Source organism: Asterias rubens, chromosome 14 (assembly GCF_902459465.1).
Source record: "Asterias rubens chromosome 14, eAstRub1.3, whole genome shotgun sequence".
Classification (NCBI taxonomy): Eukaryota; Metazoa; Echinodermata; class Asteroidea; order Forcipulatida; family Asteriidae; genus Asterias; species Asterias rubens.
In genome coordinates, this window is record NC_047075.1 from 4,710,520 (window position 1) to 4,732,751 (window position 22,232).

A 22,232-nucleotide genomic window follows, 5' to 3' on the forward strand; every position below is an offset into this window, starting at 1 on the left:
AAATTAATATTATTATTATGTCAATGGATTGTTGTCCTTAAAGTACTATGGAAAAACGCTTTGTACAAATTACAACAGTTTGTCACCGTTTTCACCAAAGTGCCAAAAACACAAGAGATTGGTAGAAATCAAATTGTGTGTATGTGATTTTGATTTAGTTGATCAGTATCGAACTCATCAAAATCATCATTCATAAAACCTGTAAGCATACCAACAAATTTAAAACAGATTTGTATGACTTCAGATCCCAACTTCAATTCCAAGATTTCATGGCCAACAGTCTATGAAACAAATAACAGGCCTGATACTTCATGGAGGCAACAAAGGCGATTGCATCCATGCCCCTTCGTCATTGCCTTTGTGCCCTCGAAATGCTAACAGCAAAAATTTACAATGTCCTCATAGGGTGCCCTATTCTCAGGAGAAATTGCCCTGGTGCCCTTGCCCTTACCAAAATGGAGGCATACAGGCCTGATGTCAAAACTAGGTTATCCTTAAAGCCATTGGACCCTTTCGGTTCAGAAAAAAAAAAAAAAAAAAGTTCACAGATTTACAAATAACTTACAGGGTTTACAGAAGGCAATGGTGAAAGACTTCTCTTGAAATATTATTCCATGAAATGCTTTTTGAGCAAACAGCAAAACAATATAAATTCTCGTTAACGAGAATTACGGATTTATTTGAAACACATGTCATGACACGGCGAAACGCGCGGAAACAAGGGTGGGTTTTTCCAATGTTTTCTCCCGACTCCGACGACCGATTGAGCCTAAATTTTCACAGGTTTGTTATTTGATGTAGAAGTTGTGGTACACAAAGTGTGGGCCTTGGACAACACTGTTTACCGAAAGGGTCCAATGGCTTTAAAACATGTTTTTTTCCCCTCTAAGTTTTTTGCTGAAAGGAACTTTTTAGCACTTGGCGATAACGGTGACAAGATCAGCATTAAGAATGCAATTTGACTCTTAAATTCACTTAAATGCACTAGACACTATTGGTAATTAGTCAAAGTAATTGTATTTAGCATAAAAACTTACTTGGTAACGAGCAATGGAGAGATGTTGATGGTATAAAACTTTGTGAAAAACGGCTCTCTCTGAAGTGACGTAGTTTTTGAGAAAGAAGTGATTTCTCACTAAAATAATATTTGAATTGATTTCGAGACCTCAGCTGAGGTCTCAAAACCAAGCATCTGAAACCGCACAAGAAGGGTGTTTTGTCTTCCATTATTCTCTCGCACCTTCGAAAACCAATTGAGCTCAAATTTTCACAGGTTCGTTATTTTATGCAATGGTGAGATACACCAAGTGAGAAGACTGGTCTTTGAGATTTACCAGAGGTGTCCAGTGTCTTTAAAGGCGATTTGACTGCAGAACTATTTTTCAGTATCAGCCGTTTCAGGACCCTCGTTCAAGTCTTGAGTCCCTTCAATAGTTTCTATGTTCGCACTTTCCTTCAAACTCTCTTCCCCCGTCTGTTCTTCGTCGACGGTCGAGAAAACTTTGGCTTTACCAGCACTAGGAAGGCTGCCTTCCACTTCACGGAGTTGAGTCTCCGCTTCTGATAGTTGATTCTTCGCATTCGGTAGTGGATCCTCCATGCCTGTTAGCTGTTTCTCTTCCTCAACAACCTTGTCACCAGGGTCCGCTTCTGAGTCTTTGGTGTCCATCGGTTCTGGCGATTCCCCGGCAGCGTCGTTTTCATCACCTCCATCATTGATGTTGTCGCCCTCTATTCCGTCTTTCTCGTTGCGATGTGACTTCCGGTGTCGCTTGATGTCGGCCTCAGACGCGCAGGCCTTCGTGCAGATCCCGCATGCGAATTTCTTCTCCACTGGGTGAATGCGATCAATGTGCCGTGTGAGGGCGCTGTTGCCGCGGAACGCCTTGCTGCAGTGCTGACAGGAGTACGGTCGCTCCCCTGTATGGATCAGCATGTGGTGCTTGAGGTGGGCCAGCTGACGGAAGATGTTGTGGCAGATGCCGCACTGGAATGGTTTCTCATTGTTGTGGATGCGCATGTGGATCTTCCTGTCGGCCTTGCTACGGCAAGGCTTGTCGCAGATCTCACAATTGAAGATTTTCCTTGGAGAGCTGCATTCAAACACAAACGGATAACAATGTTTAAGCGGCAGTGGACACTATTGGTGTTTGCTGAAAATAAATGTTAGCGAAAAAACTTACTTGGTATTGAGCGATGGAGAACTGTTGAACGTATAACATTGTGAGAAAGAACTTCCATCTGAAGTAACCTCGTTTTTGAGAAAGAAGTTATTTCTTACTGAAACATTCGAGTTTGAATTCGAGATCTCAGAATTGATTTTGAGGTCTTGAATTCCAACATCTGAAAGCACAAAACTTTGTGAGACAAGTGTGTGTTTTTCTTCCATTATTATCTTGCAACTTCTACGCCAAACTTTCAAATTTTTCACAGGTTTGCTATTTTGAGCATTATGTTGAGATACCAAGCGAGAAGACTCGTCTTTGACAATTTACCAAAGGTGTTCAGTGTCTTTAACAGTGGTTCGCCGGCCAAATGCCAGTAATCAATTCTTAGGAACACAGGCCTAATAGAAAAATGTGATTGTGAATGACTTGCATATTGACCCATTTCACCTGACGTCATCAGCAGAAAAATCTTGAATGCGCCATACTGGTGGGCAATTTCACAGTGCGTTTTTATATATAACTCTATGCTGCGCGTTATGCAGTAAAGTGAGCATTTTAGGCGACGCGGCGTTAATACACGTAAACCTAACTGCCCACCAACATGGTGAGCGTGGCATTGGCCGCCGCATGTGATACGCGTGCAAGGGGTCAATAATTGTATCACAATCACTTTTTTTATTAATTACTATGAATGATGTAAAAGTACACCTGTGTACATTGTTCTTGAAATGGCTGTACCATGTATGTACATGTACACTGTAAACGGGACCAGCTTTTGAAAGGAAATGTTTTAATGTGTAGCTACACTAGGATTAAAATGATTGAACAGTTGGGCAATTCCACGGTAACGGAAGGACGCAATGGTGTTCTTTCGTTACCGACCTTCTTAATATTCATATTTTATAAACTAAAAGTTTTTCAGCCAAAAAGAGGAGGCCATTTTGAAGGCAGTCATTAACAAAAGAAACTGTGACATTTGCTTGATGAAACTAATTAAACTGTTAAAGATATCCACGATTTAAACGTTGTTTAATGAGTCAAAACGTCCTTCAAAACGTCCTTCTGTTACCATGGAATTGCCCAGTTCATAAAACCATAAGTATACTTTGCATTTGAAGGCAAAGATACCTTTTGTAATGTAGATCAAGTTTTTGACCATGACATGAATCCCTATTTACAGAAAATGAAGATATGTAATATAATTTACCTGTAGAAGTTTCAGCTTCATTAGTTGTGAAGTTTTTGTGAAATCCAGAGAGCAATGGTTTCAGGAGCGTCGCGTAAATACCAAGGGTCAATTTCACAAAGAGTTAGGGGAGAAGTCCCAACTGAGGACTTGCCCTCGGAGATATTAAAAACATTTGAGGCTAGTCCTAAGTTAGGACATGATAAGACTAATCTTATATTTTTTATGAAATCCACACCAGTACTGGTCTATACATGTACGTGTTAATTACGTTGCACATGCTAAAATAACGTTTGTCTCCTCTGAAAGTGTTTTACTCATTTCTAAAAAAAAAAACATCACCTTAAGCAAGTAATATTTTAAGGGAAACTTTCTACTACCGCCATTATCTTCCACTATAATCTGTGGACATTGTGTTTTTTGTAAGAGTACCCAAACCATTTAAAGGAACACGTTGCAGTCGAGTTACATGTAGTGCTTGGCGACTAGTGAAATTTGGTATTCGGTTAACCGGCTGGCCAACTATCCGAAATGAACCGGTTGTTCAAACATTTTTCCCCGCCGCTAGAGGGCACTACAAAAAAAAAAATATGTTTATATATTTGTTTGCTGCTAGAGGGCGCTGTTCGTTTGTGAATGAGATCTTATGGGCAGATTGATATTAGTTTTAGACAGTGTCATTGTATAAAAATAACTGGATCTCGATTAAAGATGGCGATTTGCCTTTTTTTTTTTTTTCGTGATTGATTGTACATGATGGAAAACTTTTGTTATCTTTGAACAAATTACGTCAAAAATGTCATTGTTTTAACTCTTCACGGATGTGAGCATTGTTAAGTACTTAATTTATGCTGTTTTATGCTGTCTTAATAGAAGTTTCATAAGGATTCAGACTAAACATTCTTATCAGTTGTCTCCCCGTCGATCGCCTATAAAAGGAATATCCGGTTACTTGGTTGTAATTACAGGACTATCCAGTTTTATAAATAGGTATTCTCTAGGCCTGGGCAAATTATTTGAATATCCGGTTAATGGCGAATAGGTTTTCTTATCCGTAACCGCAAATGCCTTTTTTTTCTTAACCGGATATCCGCATAGGGCGCGAATAGCTATTTATAAACTGGATAGTTCTGTAATTACAACCAAGTAACCGGATATTCTTTTAATATCCGAATATCCGCGGGCGTCGGGCGACAACTGATAGGAATGTTTAGTCTGAATCCTTATGAAACTTCTATTAAGACAGCATAAAACAGCATAAATTAAGTATTTAACTATGCTCACCTCCGTGAAGAGTTAAAACAATGACATTTCTGACGTAATTTGTTCAAAGATTACAAAAGTTTTCCTTCACGTGTTATTTTCTTTCATCATTTTCTCCCAATTCCGATTACCAATTGAGCTCAAATTTTCACAGGTTTGTTATTTAATTACCAACAGTGTACCGTCCTTTAAAGCATGGCAGACACTACAATGTACTTACGAGTTCTGTGACTGGCGTTGATGAGACTTCTCAGGTGAAACATTGCAAGAGTCCGACTCCACATTGTCCTCTACGTCCACCATGTCTGCTGTCCTTCGCCTCTTAGCGGGGGCTTTCGATTTCCTCGGTCTCCGGACACGTTGCGGCTTATCCTTATTGCAGGTCGTCGCCTGGTGCCGTTTCAAATCCGACTCAAGGCGGTACGTCTTGTCGCAGGAGTCGCACTCAAACAACTTTTGCGTGGCGTGCATGCGTATGATGTGGCGTTTGAGGGCGCTGGTCTGCCGGAACCCTTTGGAGCATATGTGACAGACGCTTGGTCTGATGTTGGCGTGGATCTTCTTGTGGTCGTTGAGGTGGCTGATCTGCCTGAAGACCTTGTCGCAGTCAGCGCACACATAGGGCTTCTCCTCGGTGTGGACCAAGACGTGTCGTCGCAGATGTCCTTTCTGGAGGAAGCCCTTACCGCAGAATGGACACCTGAACGGTCGATCAATCTGATGAACCTTGAAGTGAAACTTCAAGTGACCTTTGCTCTTGTAGGATTTATTACAGACGTCGCACTTGAATGGTCTTGCTGGGTCGTCTGGTTGAGACAGAGGGGCCAGAAGGCCGTCCACAAAAGTGAAATTCCCCTTCTGTTCGATTCCAGTCATTATTGTGGTGTTATCGGCATTTACGTGATTCACAATCGACGAGTTATTTACGTTCGTTTTTGAGGTGATCATAGTCTGTTTCTTTGTGGTGTTACTTCCCACGAGGTTTCTCGTAGCAATCGTCTGCGATTGAGAGGTGGTGTTGCTCGTTTGTTGCTTGGCATTGTCATTCTCCTTATTCTCCTGTGGCATCCCTCCATTGTCCGCAGGAATTAAGGGGTCCTCCTCTTCGATATGGCCGCAGATCTTCGATAGTTTGGTGTGCAGATTCATGACGGCAAAGTACGTGATGTTGACGTGGGTTTTCTCGTGACGGCGGAGGTCGGCCTCCCCGCTGTACCCCTTTTCGCAAAGGGAACAAACGTACACCTTCTCTTTGATGTGCATACGCTGGATGTGCCTATACACGGCGCTCTTCTGTCTGAAGCCCTGACTACACACCTCGCACTTGTATGGCTTCTCATTGGTATGGATGCGCAGGTGGCAGGTGAGGTGACTACTCTGCCGAAAGGACTTGTTACACACGTCACACTTGTACGGTTTATCGAGCGTGTGGATCCGAGAATGTCGCCTCAGGTGCCCCAGCTGCAGAAAACTCAGGTTGCACACGTCGCACACGTACGGCCGTACGTTGTCGTGGACCTTCTGGTGATACTTGAGGTGGCTCTTGCACGTGTAGGTCTTCCCGCACTGGCAGGCGAACGGCCTATGTCGTGATCCGCCCGATTTCGGCTCCTCCAGGATGTCAGGTGCTGAACGCCTGGGATCTATCTGACTCGCAGCTTCGGCCATTTGCTGTAAGGTGTCCTCGGCGCTCTCAAACAGCTGGCCGAGGACAGCAATGACGTCGTCCTCCTGCCTGCTGAGGGTGTTCCCACTGGCATCGATGATGTTAGTGACGCTGCCGTTATTGATTATAGAGATTTCCATCTGGGTGTTGCCGTCCACATTGTGGGCGACGTTGTCCTCCTCGTGGGTGCCTAAAACAATTGTTTGATCTTCCTCGCCCTGGGTGCTTAAAACAATTGTTTGACCCTCTTCCATTGTTCCGTCTTGCAGTTATTCAATTCATAACAATCATCTGGAGAACAAAACCAAAAACAAAACGTTAAGATTTGAAAATCAATTTTGGTTTAAAGGGTGTATGTACTTTTTGTAGGACAAAAAACACAATGTCCACAGATTTACACAAAACTTACACAGTTTGAAGATAATGATAGTAGAAAGCTTCCCTGAAAATATTACGTGCTGAGGTGCTGTAGTCTTGGGGAAATGAGTAAAACTATGTCATGAAAGCGTTTACAAACGTATTTTCATGACATTCTTTTACTCATTTCTCAAAAACTACAGCACCTAAGTTAGTAATATTTGAAGGGAAGCTTTCCAATATCATTATCTTCAAACCCTGTAAGTTTAATGTAAATCTATGAACCCTTTGAAAAAGTACCCAAATCCTTTATTCCACATACATGTAGACCCATTCCACAACTCGCAGCGCACTTGCATGCGCGTCTCTTTGGGGTCAAAACATGCCCAAAAGGATATTTACACGCACTCAAGTGCAAAAACACGTGTTTTTCCAACCCCCCAAATGTAAGCATGTGCAAGAGCGCTGCCCGTTGTGCAATGAGTCTATACATCGATGTGTGTTAACACTACGTAAAATAATAATAATAATAAAGAATATTTATAGGGCGCCAAAATGAGGTGCTCAAGGCGCACAGGAGGGGGAACCACACACAGCAAGGACAATAAGACAAATAGACCAATTACACATAGGCGAGGTTAAACAAAGTGGTTTTCAACTTAATCTTGAAAGTATAGACGATGTGACCTCTGACGTCACACAAAAACCATAACATGATTCGCGCGCATACCGCGGGGCAAAACCTTTGTGTTTTGGCAGCCAGCTAGAAAGTGTACGCAATCTTACTGTGACTGCGCAACTCAGTGCTCGGCGAAACATGACGTATAGAGTGTTTTGTCAAAAGAGGGCGGTTTGAATGTAAACATAGGTCACATCGTCTATTGAGATTAGAAATATTGCGGATTTTAAGAGGTAAGTCATTCCAGAGTTTGGGTCCAGTATAGGAAATGACATCGCCCCAAGACTTGCTACTCTTAGTAACCTGTAGCATGCATGTATTGTAAGAGCGGAGGGATCGCACGGAGTATAAGCTTTTACCAAAGAAATGTTTTATATATTGTATTACGAGCAGAACCATAATGCAGTACTTTCACTAGCTCTGGGAAAAAAATAATCACAGGCATCCAGATGTACATGAAAACTGGCCCAAAAGCCACAGTGTTTTTACATACAGTAATGCCACGCCAGTAATATCATGACCAATCTCAACAGGCCTGGAATTCCTGGAGGCCATGGTCTCCGTTACCCCTGGTTTGGCCTTGGTGTCCCTTCAAAAAAAGTTCCCATAGACTTTTAAGATTTTCCACTGGCAGAATGAAAAATGGTCTTGAACTTCCAGGACCAGGCATGGAGAAAAACTTAGAATCTTACGTGCTTTTCAATTGATTACTAGTATACATGTACCTCACAATGGAACATCTTGAACACATGTACACACTTTTTTATGTAACAAATTATTTTCAAATGCTTACTTCGATAAATAACTCAAATTCTGTTGAGTGACATTCATATACCTCAGACAGTTTCGCTATTCCTATTGGTGGAGAGCGCGTCATGTGGGTGTGTATAAACCTTTGTTTATGACCTTACCAGATCCCGGAGCGAAATCCCAGGTTCATATTTTGAACCTGTCGCATCGCTTTGAAAACGCATTATTTTGTTGTTGGGCTAAATAATTCTGTAAAAGGGGTGTAACAATGTTGCAGTGCTACAGTGCGTGCGCGCCATATGAGTGAACAGCATGCAATGCAAACGGACAGCGCACACGCACTGCAACATTGTAAGACCCCTTTTAAAGAATGGTTTAGCACAACAACAAAATAATGCGTTTGGTGCGACAGGTTCAAAATATGAACCTGGGAATTCGCTCCGGGATCTGGTAAGTTTTTGTCAATTTTTCTTCAAAATATTTCCTAAATGGTGTTTTGAGTATTATGTCAGGCTGCATTAGACATTGCGGATTAAGTTCGTACACTCAGAATTTGTGTCATGATTTTTGAAAGTGGTAAAAATGGGACAAATCTGGTGACTAGCTGTCGAAATTGTACGTGTTGGACCAGATCAACCGTTTCCGCTCGAAATAAACTCGTAACCCTCCGGCCTGGCGGCCGTCGGGAGGAGGGTTACGTTATCGCAACTAAACTTTTGGATACTTCTGCTCGCCCTTTTATCGCAAAATAGAAAAATGGTTATTTAATATTTGCTCTCCCAAAAAAGAAAAGGATTGGTAAATGTAGCTGTCGCAAAGGGTTCGCGTTTAAGACATTTGCTATTCTGCCACCATACAAATTCGGGAAAATATATTGAAGCGGTGTGGGAATACTTTCAATCACATTTCAAAAAAACATTCAAGTATTACTCTAGAATGTCTTTATTTTGTAACTCAGGTCGATTAACTCACTTTTGTGGCATCAAACCTTTGATTTTATGCCCGTTTTGAGAACCCCAACTTTCCGTGATCACGCGCTGGAAGTCGCCATTTTGGAAAATATTTCCCCTGATCGGGTTAAAACTGTTCAGTCATTTTCATGTCACGATTTATGTTTAAAAAATATATAAAGTTGTTTGGGGGGCTGACTCCGCCTACCCAGACTTTGCCTGCAATGCGTATAGTAAACACACGTGCAAAGTACATGTACGTCCAAGTCGTGAGTTGGTACATTTCAAAAAGTGTTTTTCTGCATTCAGAGCAATACACCTGGTCGGCATTGCCGAAAAAAAAACCAAAAAAACGTACAAACTCACGACTTGGTCCGTACATGTATAGGGCCACTGATTTTCCGTTTCAGAAAAGTGCAAATTCCGTTTGGCAAAAACATGAATTCCGTTTCAGGCACAAAAAATTCCGTTTCATGTTTTTTTTAATTAGATAAAAGGTTAGATAAAAGGTTGTTTAATACCCAGGGACACACTTATAAAAATCTATTTGAGATAAGTTGCACTGTTAATGTTGACATCGTAAAATGTTCATTTGAACTGACAAATTTCAAAAAAATATTTTTTTTATAATTGTGGATTATTTTGTATACTGAAGTCGATGAAACAAAAACATGTAGTCATGGTAAAAAGGTTGCACTGTGACTGCAGTATCAATGCACATGATGTGATAGACTTGATTCCAAGTCTAAAACTGCAGTTGATTCTCTGCATCAGCCACATTGTAGGCTAATGACATGAGTGTATCCACAAGAGGGCGCTGTTTCAGCATGATCAAAGACTTGGGAACAAGTCTATGGACGTGACCATTCTCCATCCACAAACAAAATGTCAGCCATTTTGTTTTCGCTTTGGCGACAGAATGTTGACAGTTTACGGTTTATTTTAGACCTTTCCGAGAAGCTAGTTTGTGTATTATTGTTTGTAAAAGAGAGGGAGAAAATGCAATTTGGGTGAACAAAAAATGTTTAAAACGTGCCGCGAATAATGCCCTTCGCTTAACCATGTTAACAACGTGTGTACATCATCTGTGTAAACATTGAGGATGATGTGAAGTAGAACAGAATGATCCACGATTACGATCTCGTACTTTTTAATGGTCTGATTTCTGATGCCTTATTAGTTTAACAAAAAGAATCTTAATAAAGAATGCAATTTCAATAGTTTTGGCGTCAAGAAAAAAAAATTAAAAAAATCAAATTTTCTGAAATCCCGTTTTCCGTTTCAAAGGGCGGATTCCGCGAATTCCGTCCGTTTTCCGCGATCGCGGAAAATCAGTGGCCCTACATGTACTTTGCAATTGTGTTTACTTTACGCATTACAGGCAAAGTCTGCCTCGATTGACGTCACGAACAGCGCCCTCTCGGGTCGGAGTCTACTCTTAAATTTGTAAATAACATAAGAACTGATTGTTTAAAACCTTAGTTAACTGTTTATTCACATTCCACTCATCAAAACACATATATTATTATTAGTGACAAAAGCTTTATTTTGAAAAAACACCACTTCCAGGTGACTTTAATGTTGTTTTTACTAATGTTAGGGAGGCCAGTGAAACGACTGTTTTCAGATTTATATCTGTAAGCGTGTAAAAAACAAAATTTATAATCAGCGTTTGTTGACCTTTTCATTCATCAAAAGTAGGAATTTAAACAATATTTCAGTAGATGAAAGATTGATCTTTTCATTTGTGTTATTTTTTGTCCCAATGGGTATGGTTTATGAGATGAATTATTTCAAGAAAATCCCGCTTAATCAGCGCTGACTTACCGACGCGTCAACTCTTGGGCGCGGCCATCTTGATTTCTGGTCCTAATGCCAACTCGCGTTTTAGGCTAGATCTCGCGAGATTTAGGGGGGTTTGCATAGATGATGTCATCATTTTGTAGAAGAAAGCAAGCTCTTTCGTTTGATGTGTGACATGCCAACTTTCGCGAATGTGGTGACTCCTTAACAAGACTGTTTGCAAGAGGCCAAAAAAGGTACAGTTTTCTACCATGTTTTTTACTTAAAGAACTCCAAAATACACACATCAGGAGTCGATGAAACTTATATGAAACTATGTTTTTCTGAACACTTATACATTCACCAATAAAGGATACATTTTTTTATTTTTTTTAACGAAGGCGCAAAATGGGCGCATGGGCGATTTTAATGGGGAGGTCTAAAGGCCGGTTTATAGTCGGTCGCGCGATGGTCGCGCGACGGAAATCTTGCGCGCAATCCTAAGACTGAGGCCTAAAAACCGTGTCTTTTTATGATCGCGCGTCCAGATTTCCGACGCCCGACCATCGCGCGACCGACTATAACTCGGCCTTAATGGCAAACGCCAAAAACATCGTTGCAGTTGTGAGTGGAATTTTATTCAGGCTTTGTTGACAACAGTCAACACAGTGCATGTGTTGTAAGGCCTATACTTTTGTTTACATTGTTTATACCACAATTTCTTTACCATTTAATGACATTGTTGATGATAAACATTTAAATTTAATTCAATAATAAATAAAACAAACTTCAATTTTTCTTATTTATAATTTGTTTTATTTATTTTCTCTAGACTAGAAGAGGATGAATTTGCTTCCCATCTATGGTTTATGATGAACTTTTTCAAGGGCCCTGACAAATCAAGTACAATTAATAATTACCTTTTTTGTACAATTAATATGCAGATATACAGATATTTCGGAGTCAGATATATCAGATGAGGAGCAAGACTCCATGTGGCTAGCATATATATATTGACGAAAATAAAGGCTGGTACAATGTAAGCACACATTCTTGTTTAACAAAATTGTTAAAATAACAATTTTGTTAATAGGTCCCTGGATATCCATCTTGGTTCAACATCAAATATGACGAAGATGAGCAGCTGTACACATACCAATTAATGGAAGATTACAGAAAAGGAGACCTCCAAATTATTTTTTAAGGTAATTTAGTTCATGTATGATGAATTTGAAGTTATTTTTGTTATGGCCACCCAACATACAATTTTGTGATTTTGGATTTGCGTCAGTAAAATCTTACAGACAGAAAACGCCTATTTTTGAACTTTAAATTACCATAACTTCTCTATACTTTCAGCTATGAAGCTGATTTTTACACCATTGCATTTCTCTTTAAATTCTCTTTTCAATGGTACTAAACTTGTGGGGTTCCTTTAAAAAAAAACATGAAAAGTGCCGGCCTCCCTACTTACAGACAGAAAACGCCTATTTTTGAACTTTAAATTACCATAACTTCTCTATACTTTCAGCTATGAAGCTGATTTTTACACCATTGAATTTCTCTTTAAATTCTCTTTACAATGGTACCAAACTTGTGGGGTTCGTAAAAAAAAACATGAAAAGTGCCGGCCTCCCTACTAATGTGTTGCGCAAACCATGAGGATTAATTTGATACGTGTATACAATAACTGCAATCATGGTGACTGTATGTTCGAAATATGACTATGGGTATGAGGTAATCAATTGTACACTACAACTTACAAGTACAAAATTAGACCTCTTTGAAATATGCGGCAGAAGAGTTCTGGTACTAAGTGTCCCTTTAAGAGCCATATCTTCAATAATATTGGTCCGATTTTAATTGGCTTTTTTACCATTGCTCTTGTCTTGAAAAGACCTTTCCAATGATGTATAGTTTGTCTATATTAAACAAAAATAAAAAAATCAGGTAATTAATATAGCTAGAAATGCCAAAAGAAGGACAAGTTTCCTGGCTCTGGCGTCTACATTTGTCGATCAAAACTACCACTACAATCGTGTGACAATACAGCACGTAATAAGACACCAAATAGTGGACTGTACTCTCTTGGAAGAAGATGAAGAAAAAGCGAAACTAACACCGGCGCTACTGTACCTGCACAAATTGCAGGAAAACGCAACGTGTCCGGAAACTGGGCGACCGTTGAGTTTTCCCCGAATTTACATCTGATTCTGACTGGGCACTTTTGAGATTTGACAAAGAAGTACAACTGATTCAAACACAAGGTCACAACGGATCTCCTCCTACTTACCAGTAATTTTATTGTACAACTGCAGAAGTGAAAACTCTCGGAAACAAATGCTTCGTCGTAGTTTCTTCAACGCAAAAGTTGTCCCAGCTTTTTTCAATGTTACGGCGGGAGACAGCTTGGTATTTTGCACACACTGGTGCCCGTTTACTCCGTTACAAACTACGCACTTTCGAGGGCGCGGGTACCAGATAATCACCCTACGAACGATCAATGTCCACCTCGATCTCTCTGTTCGTAGCGTCGGATCCCAGCATGCCCCCGCGTTATATGCAAATTAGCTGAACCATCCTTGACCTAAAAATAGATGTTTTGTTGGTTCTGGAAAAAAGTAGCATATTTTTGGGACGAAGATGAAATTATAGAGGGACAAAACATACGAATGCAGACAGAAAAAAAAAATAAAAAAAATATGATAGAATGGCAAAAAGGCACAAACGATCGGTGTGTAGGCCTTTATTATACAACCGTTATTTATTTATTTATTTTGTATGCAGAGAAAGCGGTTTAACATCATATACAAAACTAACACAAGCAATACAAAACCTTCATTACGAGAAATGAGTTCGATTAAAATACTTCCATGTCGAAGTCGATCGTCTGATAATAAAAACAAAATGGCGTCTCAGTAAAAAAAATTGCGCATTATCTTTTGTCCCGCGAAAAACCCGAACCAAAGTAGAACACGTGACACGTTTTCCTTTTCTAGTCGAACCAAAGTAGAACACGGGACACGTTTTCCTTTTCTAAGTTCTTTTGAGACATCAACAATTGTGTTTTTTCCCCATGGGGCCGGGGGGGGGGGGGGTAATAAAAGGCAATCGCCTAAAATCATGTTCAAACTATATTTACCGTATCTAGGCTGTAGACCTGGACACTTTAAAACAAACTTATTGATCCACGCCAGAACCAACTGCTTCGGCATTGGCCATAATATTATGTCCCATTACCTTGGGTGAAAAACACATCCCCTGGATGTGAACATACTATAGGTGACAAAATATTTATATAAAGATCTGAACTTCCCGAAACAATATTACATTGGATTGCGAAATAATGAACACAGCTGCAGAAGGGCATTTCCAGGACGCGCCCCGCAGCACTGAAAACAACCTCGTATATAAAAGTGCGAGCTTCCGGGTCTGAGAAACAGTATAGAGAGGGTGTTATGATCGACTGAGAGTTTTGTTCTTGGCCGATTGATTGTTTATGTTTGTTGTAGGCCTAATACCACTCTTAAGCTGAAGTAATAGTAAGAAAAAGGCTTGATTATCTGTGATCAAAATGGCCCTTTATCTGCAAGTAATTGCAACTGTTTGGGCAGGATGTTTCTGTGCCTCTCTGGGCAGTGGTGTGACCCCCATCGCCTCATCATCCCAGGACAGTCTCCCGATTGGAGATCCGAGGAGATGCCTCCTTCGTCCGGAGGACCAGCAGCGCATCTTGACCTTCGAAGGGCTGCCTGGAGGAGGATGGGACAACCTAAGAAACAAGGAGTCCGGACTAGTGACGGATATCAACTACACCCAGTGCCGTTTTACAGGTAAGAAAAACCTGAAGTAGAAAAGCATAGGGCCCAATTACTGCTAAGCACATGATTTTTAGGATAGGCAAACAACAGTTGAATACCAGTAACAAGCATATTATGCAACAAATGGAAATTTGGTTGGTAATTCTGTTTTTAACAAGGAAGAAAATGTCATGCTAAGCAATTTTTTTGTGCATACAATTTTGGTGGTTTTGATAATATTGTGTAGATTTTAAATGCACTGGACAATACTCAAAGTTGGTATAAAAACTTACTTGGTAACGAGCAATGGGAGCTGTATAGTTAAAACATTGTGAGAAACGGCTCCATCTGAAGTGACGTAGTTTTGAGAAAGATATGTTCACACTCAAATATTAAAACACCTCTGCTGGCTTGGAGCCTTTTTAGGTATCAGAAAACATAGACATTTTTTGTTGTGCAACAAGGGTGGTTTTTTTTTCTTTCATTACTCTCTTGCAATTTCGATGACGAGCTGAGTCAAACTTTTCAAAGGTTTGTTATTTTGTGCATTTTGTAAGTGAGAGTATCCTTGACAATATTACCAAAGGTGTCCATCGCCTTCAAAGGTGATGGTGCATGTCCATTTATGCTTACAATGGTTTCCTACAGTCCTAAAGTTTTCTCAAACAAAATAATATTTTGCCGACCGTCTGTATGTGCAAACGTTTCAAGTGGTCATGACTGTGTGAGAGAAAAAAACAAACATGCATGAAGTACAAAAAGTGGCATGCAGAACATAATAGGCATATTTTTTATTTTGCAGTTTGCGAAATCATTTTAATGGCTCCGAGAGGTCAAATCGAGTATGGTGACGCACTCATGAAAGGCGAACTATAATTCTTATAATTATTAGGTCCTTTTAAACCTCACGTTAAAATGGTGTAATATCATTAATTGTGATAGGCCTACTATTTGAGAGCGAAGTACGGAACATGACGTCATCGGACTTTACGGGATTTGGGTACTTGTTGTAACACAAAACACAATGTCCACATCCACAGATGATAGTAGAAAGCGGGCCTTATTTACTGAGGCGCTTTGGCAGTAGTTTTTGAATGAGTTAAACAATGTCATAAAAATACGTTTTTACATGCTTTAAATAATTTTCGTGGCACTATGGTTTCAATATAGAGTGAATTTCGAATGAAACTACCGTTCAGTGCGATTTCGACATCAATGAGTCATTTCGGGTAAACCTATACTTTTGAATAAATTGTCTACAGCTTCCTTGTTCCCGTTATGTGGAAATGTTCGGTATTTATTTGTACTTGCGGAAACTGGTGGTGTTGTTGGCATTGGACAAGGTCCAATTTCACGACTCTGCTTACTGTAGATATGCGCTTACGATCGCCATTCTCTGGTACTGGGCCAAATTTCTCGTTTAAGCAGAGAAATTTAGTGCCCATACAAACTTATTTGCTAAGCAAAAATGAGCCACCAGTTGCAACAATGTCAATTTTTTTAATTTTTTTTTTATAGAAACCAGTTTCCGTTAAGCAATTTGTTCTCATGCTTAGCCAGTTTTTATGCTTATGCTTACAGGATTTATCCAATTGGGCCATGTGCAGGTGCCTTATGTCTGGGTTGTAAGCGACAATGACGAGATAATGAACGCGCACAAGCAAACATTCAAATGATACGGGGGAAATTCCAGTGTTTTCGTAAGCACCGATTCGTTGCTTATCGTGTAAGCAGAGTCATGAAATTAGCGACTGATTGTGGTCCTATTGCATGATTACGTCAGTCATGTATAAACAAAACATAAAGAACATGTTTTCTATAAATGTGAAATATTACACTAAAGAGTCAAATTTGTGGTAAGGCCCTATACTATACTGAAACATTGTTGTGACCATGAGGAAACAAAAGTCGGGCGACAACTTTGGTAAGAAATGCGGGGGGGGGGGGATTTGAAAGGAAAAAACATGTTTCGGTGACAACAATGTTATGTAAAGGAAAGGGAAATCAAGCTTCGAAACGAACAGAAAGTTTCGAAACGAACAGAAAGTTTCGGGTGAAGACTGTAATACAAGAAGGGGTGGTTATAGGGAATATGTTAATTGGAGGAGTTAAAGTTTCGGGTAAAGACAACACATAAGAAGGGGTGATTTTATATAGGAAAGGAGAATTAGAAGGAAGAAGACAACATTCAGAACATTATGAAGGGAGTAAGTCAAGAAAAGAAAAAGGAAGTTCTGGAAAGGAAAATGGAAAATAACGAGATTTAAAGGCAGTGGACACTATTGAAATAAGGAGAGCTGTTGATAGTATAAAACATTGTGAGAAACGGCTCCCTCTGAAGTAACGTAGTTTTCGAGAAAGAAGTAATTTTCCACGAACTTACTTTCGAGACCTCAGATTTAGAATTTGAGGTTTCGAAATCGAGCATCTGACGTGTGAGAAGGGTGTTTTGTCTTTCATTATTGTCTCGCAACTTCGATAACCATTATTGAGCTCAAATTTTCACAGGTTTGTTATTTTATGCATGTGTCGAGATACACCAAGTGGGAAGACTGGTCTTTGACAATTACCAAGTGTCCAGTGTCTTAAAAAACAAAGAACCAACAAACAAAACAATGGGTGACTCATAGAAAACGGAAAGAAGGATGAAGAAAAACAAACTATTGTTTTTTTTACACGACAATTAACAACTAAATGGAGAACATACTATCAAAAAAATAATACACAATGCATAAAACAACACAAGTGAAAACCTGGGCTAAATGGTCATCGAAGTTGCAAGAAAATTTATGAAAACGGAAGTTTACTAGGCTTCATCACCCTTGTTGCATATAACCCGGTTTATCAGTACCTGAGATTCAAAACTTTTGGTAAAGTCGATCACCTCTCTATTTCTCATAAAATACTTAAAAGCAGTGGACACTATTGGTATTTACTCAAAATAATTATGAGCATAAAACTTTACTTTGTAACGAGTAATGGGGAGCTGTTGATCGTATCAATTATTGTGAAAAATGTCCCCCTCTCAAGTAACGTAGACCTCAGAATCAAAATTTTGAGGTCTCGAAATCAAGCATCTGAAAGCACACAACTTCGTGAGACAGTGTTTGCTCTTTCACTATTACCTCGCAACTTCGACGACCAATTGAGTTCAAATTATTTTATACATGAATTATGTTGAGATACAGCAAGTGAGAAGGCTGGTCTTTGACAATTACCAATAGTGTCCAGTGTATTAACGGAATAGTCTTCCTTCGTGGAAAAAATAGCTGGAGATTTTCGGCGATAATTATCCCCCAAACGCGACTACCGTTTAGAATGAAATCACATGTTAGTTTTATTGTATTCATGAAATCAAACGGTTCCCAAAAACCAAAGGTTAATTTTCCCTTTAATATATTAACACCTAAGGCTTAATATTCTCAAAATTCTTAAAACTGAAACTGAAAACAATGTGCAAGTCTCCTTTTGAAGGAGTGCTTTCTGTCAATAATAACCCCTTCTTTGAAATGCCATGTGCAACACAAAGTGAAACACAGCCATTTCCAAAGCATACCATTTCCGCATTATTCATCCGTGTATGAATTTTAAAACAGTATATGGGCCGGGGGGGGGGGGGGCTCGTGTTATTCATCACATTCCACTGTTTCCTCAACAAATGCCCTCTGACATTCATTGGTACCCTAGACACAAACATTCCATAACTAGGAGGAGCTGATGATAATTAGTTTCACTCGTACTTAGTGCCGCAGTCTTGCGCTTTTTAGCAGGCTTCCAGCTAGCCCTATATGGGACTCTTCCTCTGTACACAGATACAGTCCTAACTATTGAGGCCCGTTTCTGGGGTGGAACATTTTCAAAGCTTCATAACTCAAATATTACCTGCAACAAGCCTACTAATTTCAACAGATTCACATTCCATGGCGGCATACATTTTTCTGCGGTGGGTTTTGGTCGTCATACGTTCGATACAAATCCGTCATTTTCGTGAAATAATGCAGCTTCCAACTTTAAGGAATTCCCGTTTTGATCGTTTTCTCACAGTGTTGTCTGCTGCCGTGCGTACGCGTATACATTCGCGTGCAAGACGCAAGATGAAAGACGCATGAATTCTGGCCCACCGTATCTCGACTGCACAGCGTTTAACACGCAAACGCAACGCGAGATTTGCGCGTCTTGCGTACACACGGCAGACTGTGAGAGTACGAACAAAAAATTGAATTTCTTAACGTTGGGAGCTGCATTATTTGACCCTGATATATACAGGACGTCACTGAAGTACAATACGAAAGTGTAAGACCCCAAGGGCTAGCTTCCAGCTAGCCTTTAGTCAAGGCGCACGCATAACCTTTAAATATCACGCACGAAAAAAGACCAATGCGAGCGGCTCGCGCTGGTCCTTTTCCCGCGCGACATCTGGTGGTGCCGCGTGCGCATTGATTAATGGCTAGCTTCCAGCCTGCCGACAGCTTGTGATATGCTCTGCATGGGATCCCGTATCCCTCCCCACCAATCAAACGTGTTGGCTTCCTGCAGCCGATTTCACGAAACGGTAGGATTATACCTATCTTGAGTTAGGACGAGTTACCCGTCCTAACTTTGGTTCAATACGTCTTCGGATACGAGACTGAACTCGTCCTAAATCTTGCTTAGCAAAAACACTTTACCAGACAACATTCCATATGATATACTGTATGTTTAACTAGTGCCCCGCTATTTTTGTTTGCTTAGCAAATTACTTTTTTTAGCAGAATCTTCTGCTAAAACAGCTTTATGAAATTGGGCTCTTTTCTCTTTGTCTTCCTTTCTTCAGAGGACGGCCAGTTTCTGATTCCAGACGGTACCTACGTCATACCAATCAAGTCCAGCAAAGTTGACACCTACGCTGAGATTTTTGTTCACTGGAAGAACTACACGTCAACTCTCTCTAGAAGCATCAACGCAAACGCCGGGCTGGGCTTCGGTGGGATCGGGATCAGTGGAGGGTTCTCTGACGAGTACCAAAGTGTCAAGACAAGCGAATACCGTGACAGCTCGGACACCGTCCGGGTCCAAGTAAGTCACCAACAGAGCTAGCCCTTGTTAGTCTTGAGCCCCTTTCACACGAGAGCCAAAGACAAACGTCCCTTGTTGTGGGCGCCAGATGTCTGTCCCAAAGGCTGTTTGCGATTTAATGACCATGACCATCACCACCTCACACTCGAAACGCAACGTAAAGTAATGTAACACAACGCAATGTAAAGCTACATATCGTAACATAACGAAAGTGATAACCCAACAGAGGGCGCGCTTTTCTTCTTGAATTTGACTTCAGTTGACTGTCTGTAAAGCTGGAAGTCTAACCGAGAGTAGACTTAGGGAGCGCTGCGCCCATGGTGGCAAGGCTGGAGTTAATCCATGCGAAGGTCTTGGATCTAAGACTAGCCCATATGGGGGTCTAGAATGGGAAATATCCGGGCCAAATGGGCCAGAGCCAACCCATTTGATACCCAAATTCATCAGACCCTCATGTGCGATACTTAATGTTAAATACAGACTGAAGGGTTGGTGAGCATTAGTTTCCAATAATTTATTATACAGTGTACAATGATTCCAAGCACTTTCAAACAAAGGCATACCGGAAAGAAATTTCATAACACCATCTTAATAAAGTAACCTCTTTTAATTTTGTTGATACAGGCACGTTACGTCCGCTACACAGCGAAACTCCAGCCAGACACGCCCCTGAGCAAAGCCAGCAAGGCTCGTCTCTTGAGGATTGGCGCCCATCATGAGCTCAACCGAACCAACCTGGCCACGTTCGAGAGTCAGCTCTTCGTCAGGGACTTTGGGACACACGTCATCACCAGCATTGATGTCGGGGCTGCCCTGTCACAAGAAGACCAGGTCCTGTCCAGCTTCGTCAGGAAGTATTCCTCCGAGACCAACCAAGTCAAAGCATCAGCTAGTGCCTCTTTCTTCTCGGTCTTCAATTTCAACCTGGGTTTCTCTACTACCACAACAAAGACCATGGTAGATGAGTATCAGAAAAGCAGGACCTCATCGGTCATCCACACAAACGGAGGACCTGTCTTCAAGCCCACGAACTACACTGCAGATAACTGGACCGCGGACATGGTAAACAACCTGGTGGCTATAGATCGCTCTGGTGATCCGATTTACTATGTCATCACTCCTGAGACTCTTCCAGAACTTCCTCTGTCGACTGTGTTCGAGACATACATGAGCGTGAAGGCAGCAGTTGAGCTCTACTACCAGCACAACATGTACTACGGATGTACAGACAGAGAGAGTCCAAACTTCAGCTTCATCTCAAATCTGGATGACGGGTCGTGTAAGCCACCACTCACCAACTACACCTTCGGTGGTGTTTATCAGACATGCGATCAAAATGGTATCACAGATCTCTGTTCCAACCTCAGGCAGAAGAACCCACTTACTGGAGACTACACTTGTCCACCTGGGTATGAGCCGGTCCTGCTGAACGAGGGATCACGATCAGCAACTACTAGCCAGCATCACTGTCACAGATGCTGGCTTGTCTTCCACTGCTGTCACGATGACACCTATCACAGTACAGGAACCTACAAGGCCTACTGGTGTGTGAATGTTGGACAGGTTCCGCAGCAGTCAGGCTTCCTGTTTGGAGGTGTCTTCACCACTAAGGTCTCCAATCCGCTCACCCAAGAACAGGGCTGCCCTGCTCAGTTCTACCCACTTCACCTGCTGTCAGACCTCACGGTATGCGTCAGCGATGACTACGAACTCGGTGCACAGTACGCTCTTCCCTTTGCCGGCTTCTACAGCTGCAAGTCCGGCAACCCACTCATGGTCCAAAGGAGTAGTGGCACACCATCTGAATCCCGCCCAGGTGGTACTCTCAGCCTGGCACGCTTCATGGAGCAATCTGGCCCAACCTCCTGGCCACATGGATGCCCCAAAGGGTACAGCCAACACCTCGCTCTGGTCGACAATGGATGCGAAATCGACTACTGCATCAAATCAGGAGCCCTCACAGCACCGAGGCTACCTCCCGTCAACCGTCCTCCCTTCATGACTTTCCCAGATATGATCTACCCAGAACGTGATTCCATCCAGCTCAAAGCAGATGGGTCCATGTGGAACCTCATGGCGAACGGGACCGATATCGAAGGACACGGTCACAAAGTGAACCCGTGGACATCAAGTAGCTCTTCCCTTTCCGCAGGGGCTGTTGCTGCTATTTCTGTGGTGGTCACAGTGCTGTGTATTGTGGTGGCTCAGGTCCTGCTGATGGTGTACAGGTCCCGGAGTAAGAAGAGCCAGCGTAGCTACCAGGACACCACCTTGCCGCCTGACGAGTCCCCGTTGATCAGAGATCCACCTGTCAACTACGGTATCCTTGATGGCGAAGGAGGTGATGCCATTGTGACGGTTGGATAAGAGAGTGTATTGAGGTCCCGAAATCAAACATCTGAAAGAACACAACTTCGTGTGACAAGGGTGTTTTTTCTTCCATTATTATCTTGTAAATTCGACAAACAATTGAGTTAAAATTTTCACAGGTTTGTTATTTTGTGCACATGTTGAGGTACATGTACAGCAAGTAAGAAGACTGGTTTTTGACAATTACCAATAGTGTCCAGTGTCTT

General features: G+C 41.3%; 2 protein-coding genes across 2 annotated transcripts; one reads left to right on the forward strand and one right to left on the reverse strand.

The window, feature by feature from the left end:
* Window positions 1-1,292: 1,292 nt before the first annotated feature.
* LOC117299115 (zinc finger protein 665-like) lies at window positions 1,293-13,207 on the reverse strand. Its single transcript, XM_033782576.1, has 3 exons — window positions 13,095-13,207; window positions 4,838-6,574; window positions 1,293-2,093 (listed from the first exon to the last, which is right to left on the reverse strand). Exons 2-3 carry the CDS (start codon window positions 6,535-6,537, stop codon window positions 1,376-1,378), a joined length of 2,418 nt encoding a protein of 805 aa, XP_033638467.1. The 5' UTR covers window positions 6,538-6,574; window positions 13,095-13,207; the 3' UTR covers window positions 1,293-1,375.
* Window positions 13,208-14,195: 988 nt separating this feature from the next.
* On the forward strand, window positions 14,196-22,108 carry LOC117299447 (macrophage-expressed gene 1 protein-like). The gene is made up of 3 exons (XM_033782984.1): window positions 14,196-14,634; window positions 19,415-19,656; window positions 20,281-22,108. The coding sequence occupies exons 1-3, from the start codon at window positions 14,376-14,378 to the stop codon at window positions 22,021-22,023; spliced, it is 2,244 nt and encodes a 747-aa protein (XP_033638875.1). The 5' UTR covers window positions 14,196-14,375; the 3' UTR covers window positions 22,024-22,108.
* The last annotated feature ends 124 nt before the right edge of the window (window positions 22,109-22,232 follow it).

Excerpts from the sequence above, each read along its gene's own strand:
- LOC117299115 (XM_033782576.1), bottom strand. The coding sequence starts at position 6,537 with ATGGAAGAGGGTCAAACAATTGTTTTAAGCACCCAGGGCGAGGAAGAT. Across the intron at positions 2,094-4,837 it reads CAACGCCAGTCACAGAACTC|CTCTCCAAGGAAAATCTTCA; the intron begins GTAAGTACATTG and ends GTTTGAATGCAG.
- LOC117299447 (XM_033782984.1), top strand. The coding sequence starts at position 14,376 with ATGGCCCTTTATCTGCAAGTAATTGCAACTGTTTGGGCAGGATGTTTC. Across the intron at positions 14,635-19,414 it reads CACCCAGTGCCGTTTTACAG|AGGACGGCCAGTTTCTGATT; the intron begins GTAAGAAAAACC and ends TCCTTTCTTCAG. Across the intron at positions 19,657-20,280 it reads CGGACACCGTCCGGGTCCAA|GCACGTTACGTCCGCTACAC; the intron begins GTAAGTCACCAA and ends TTGTTGATACAG.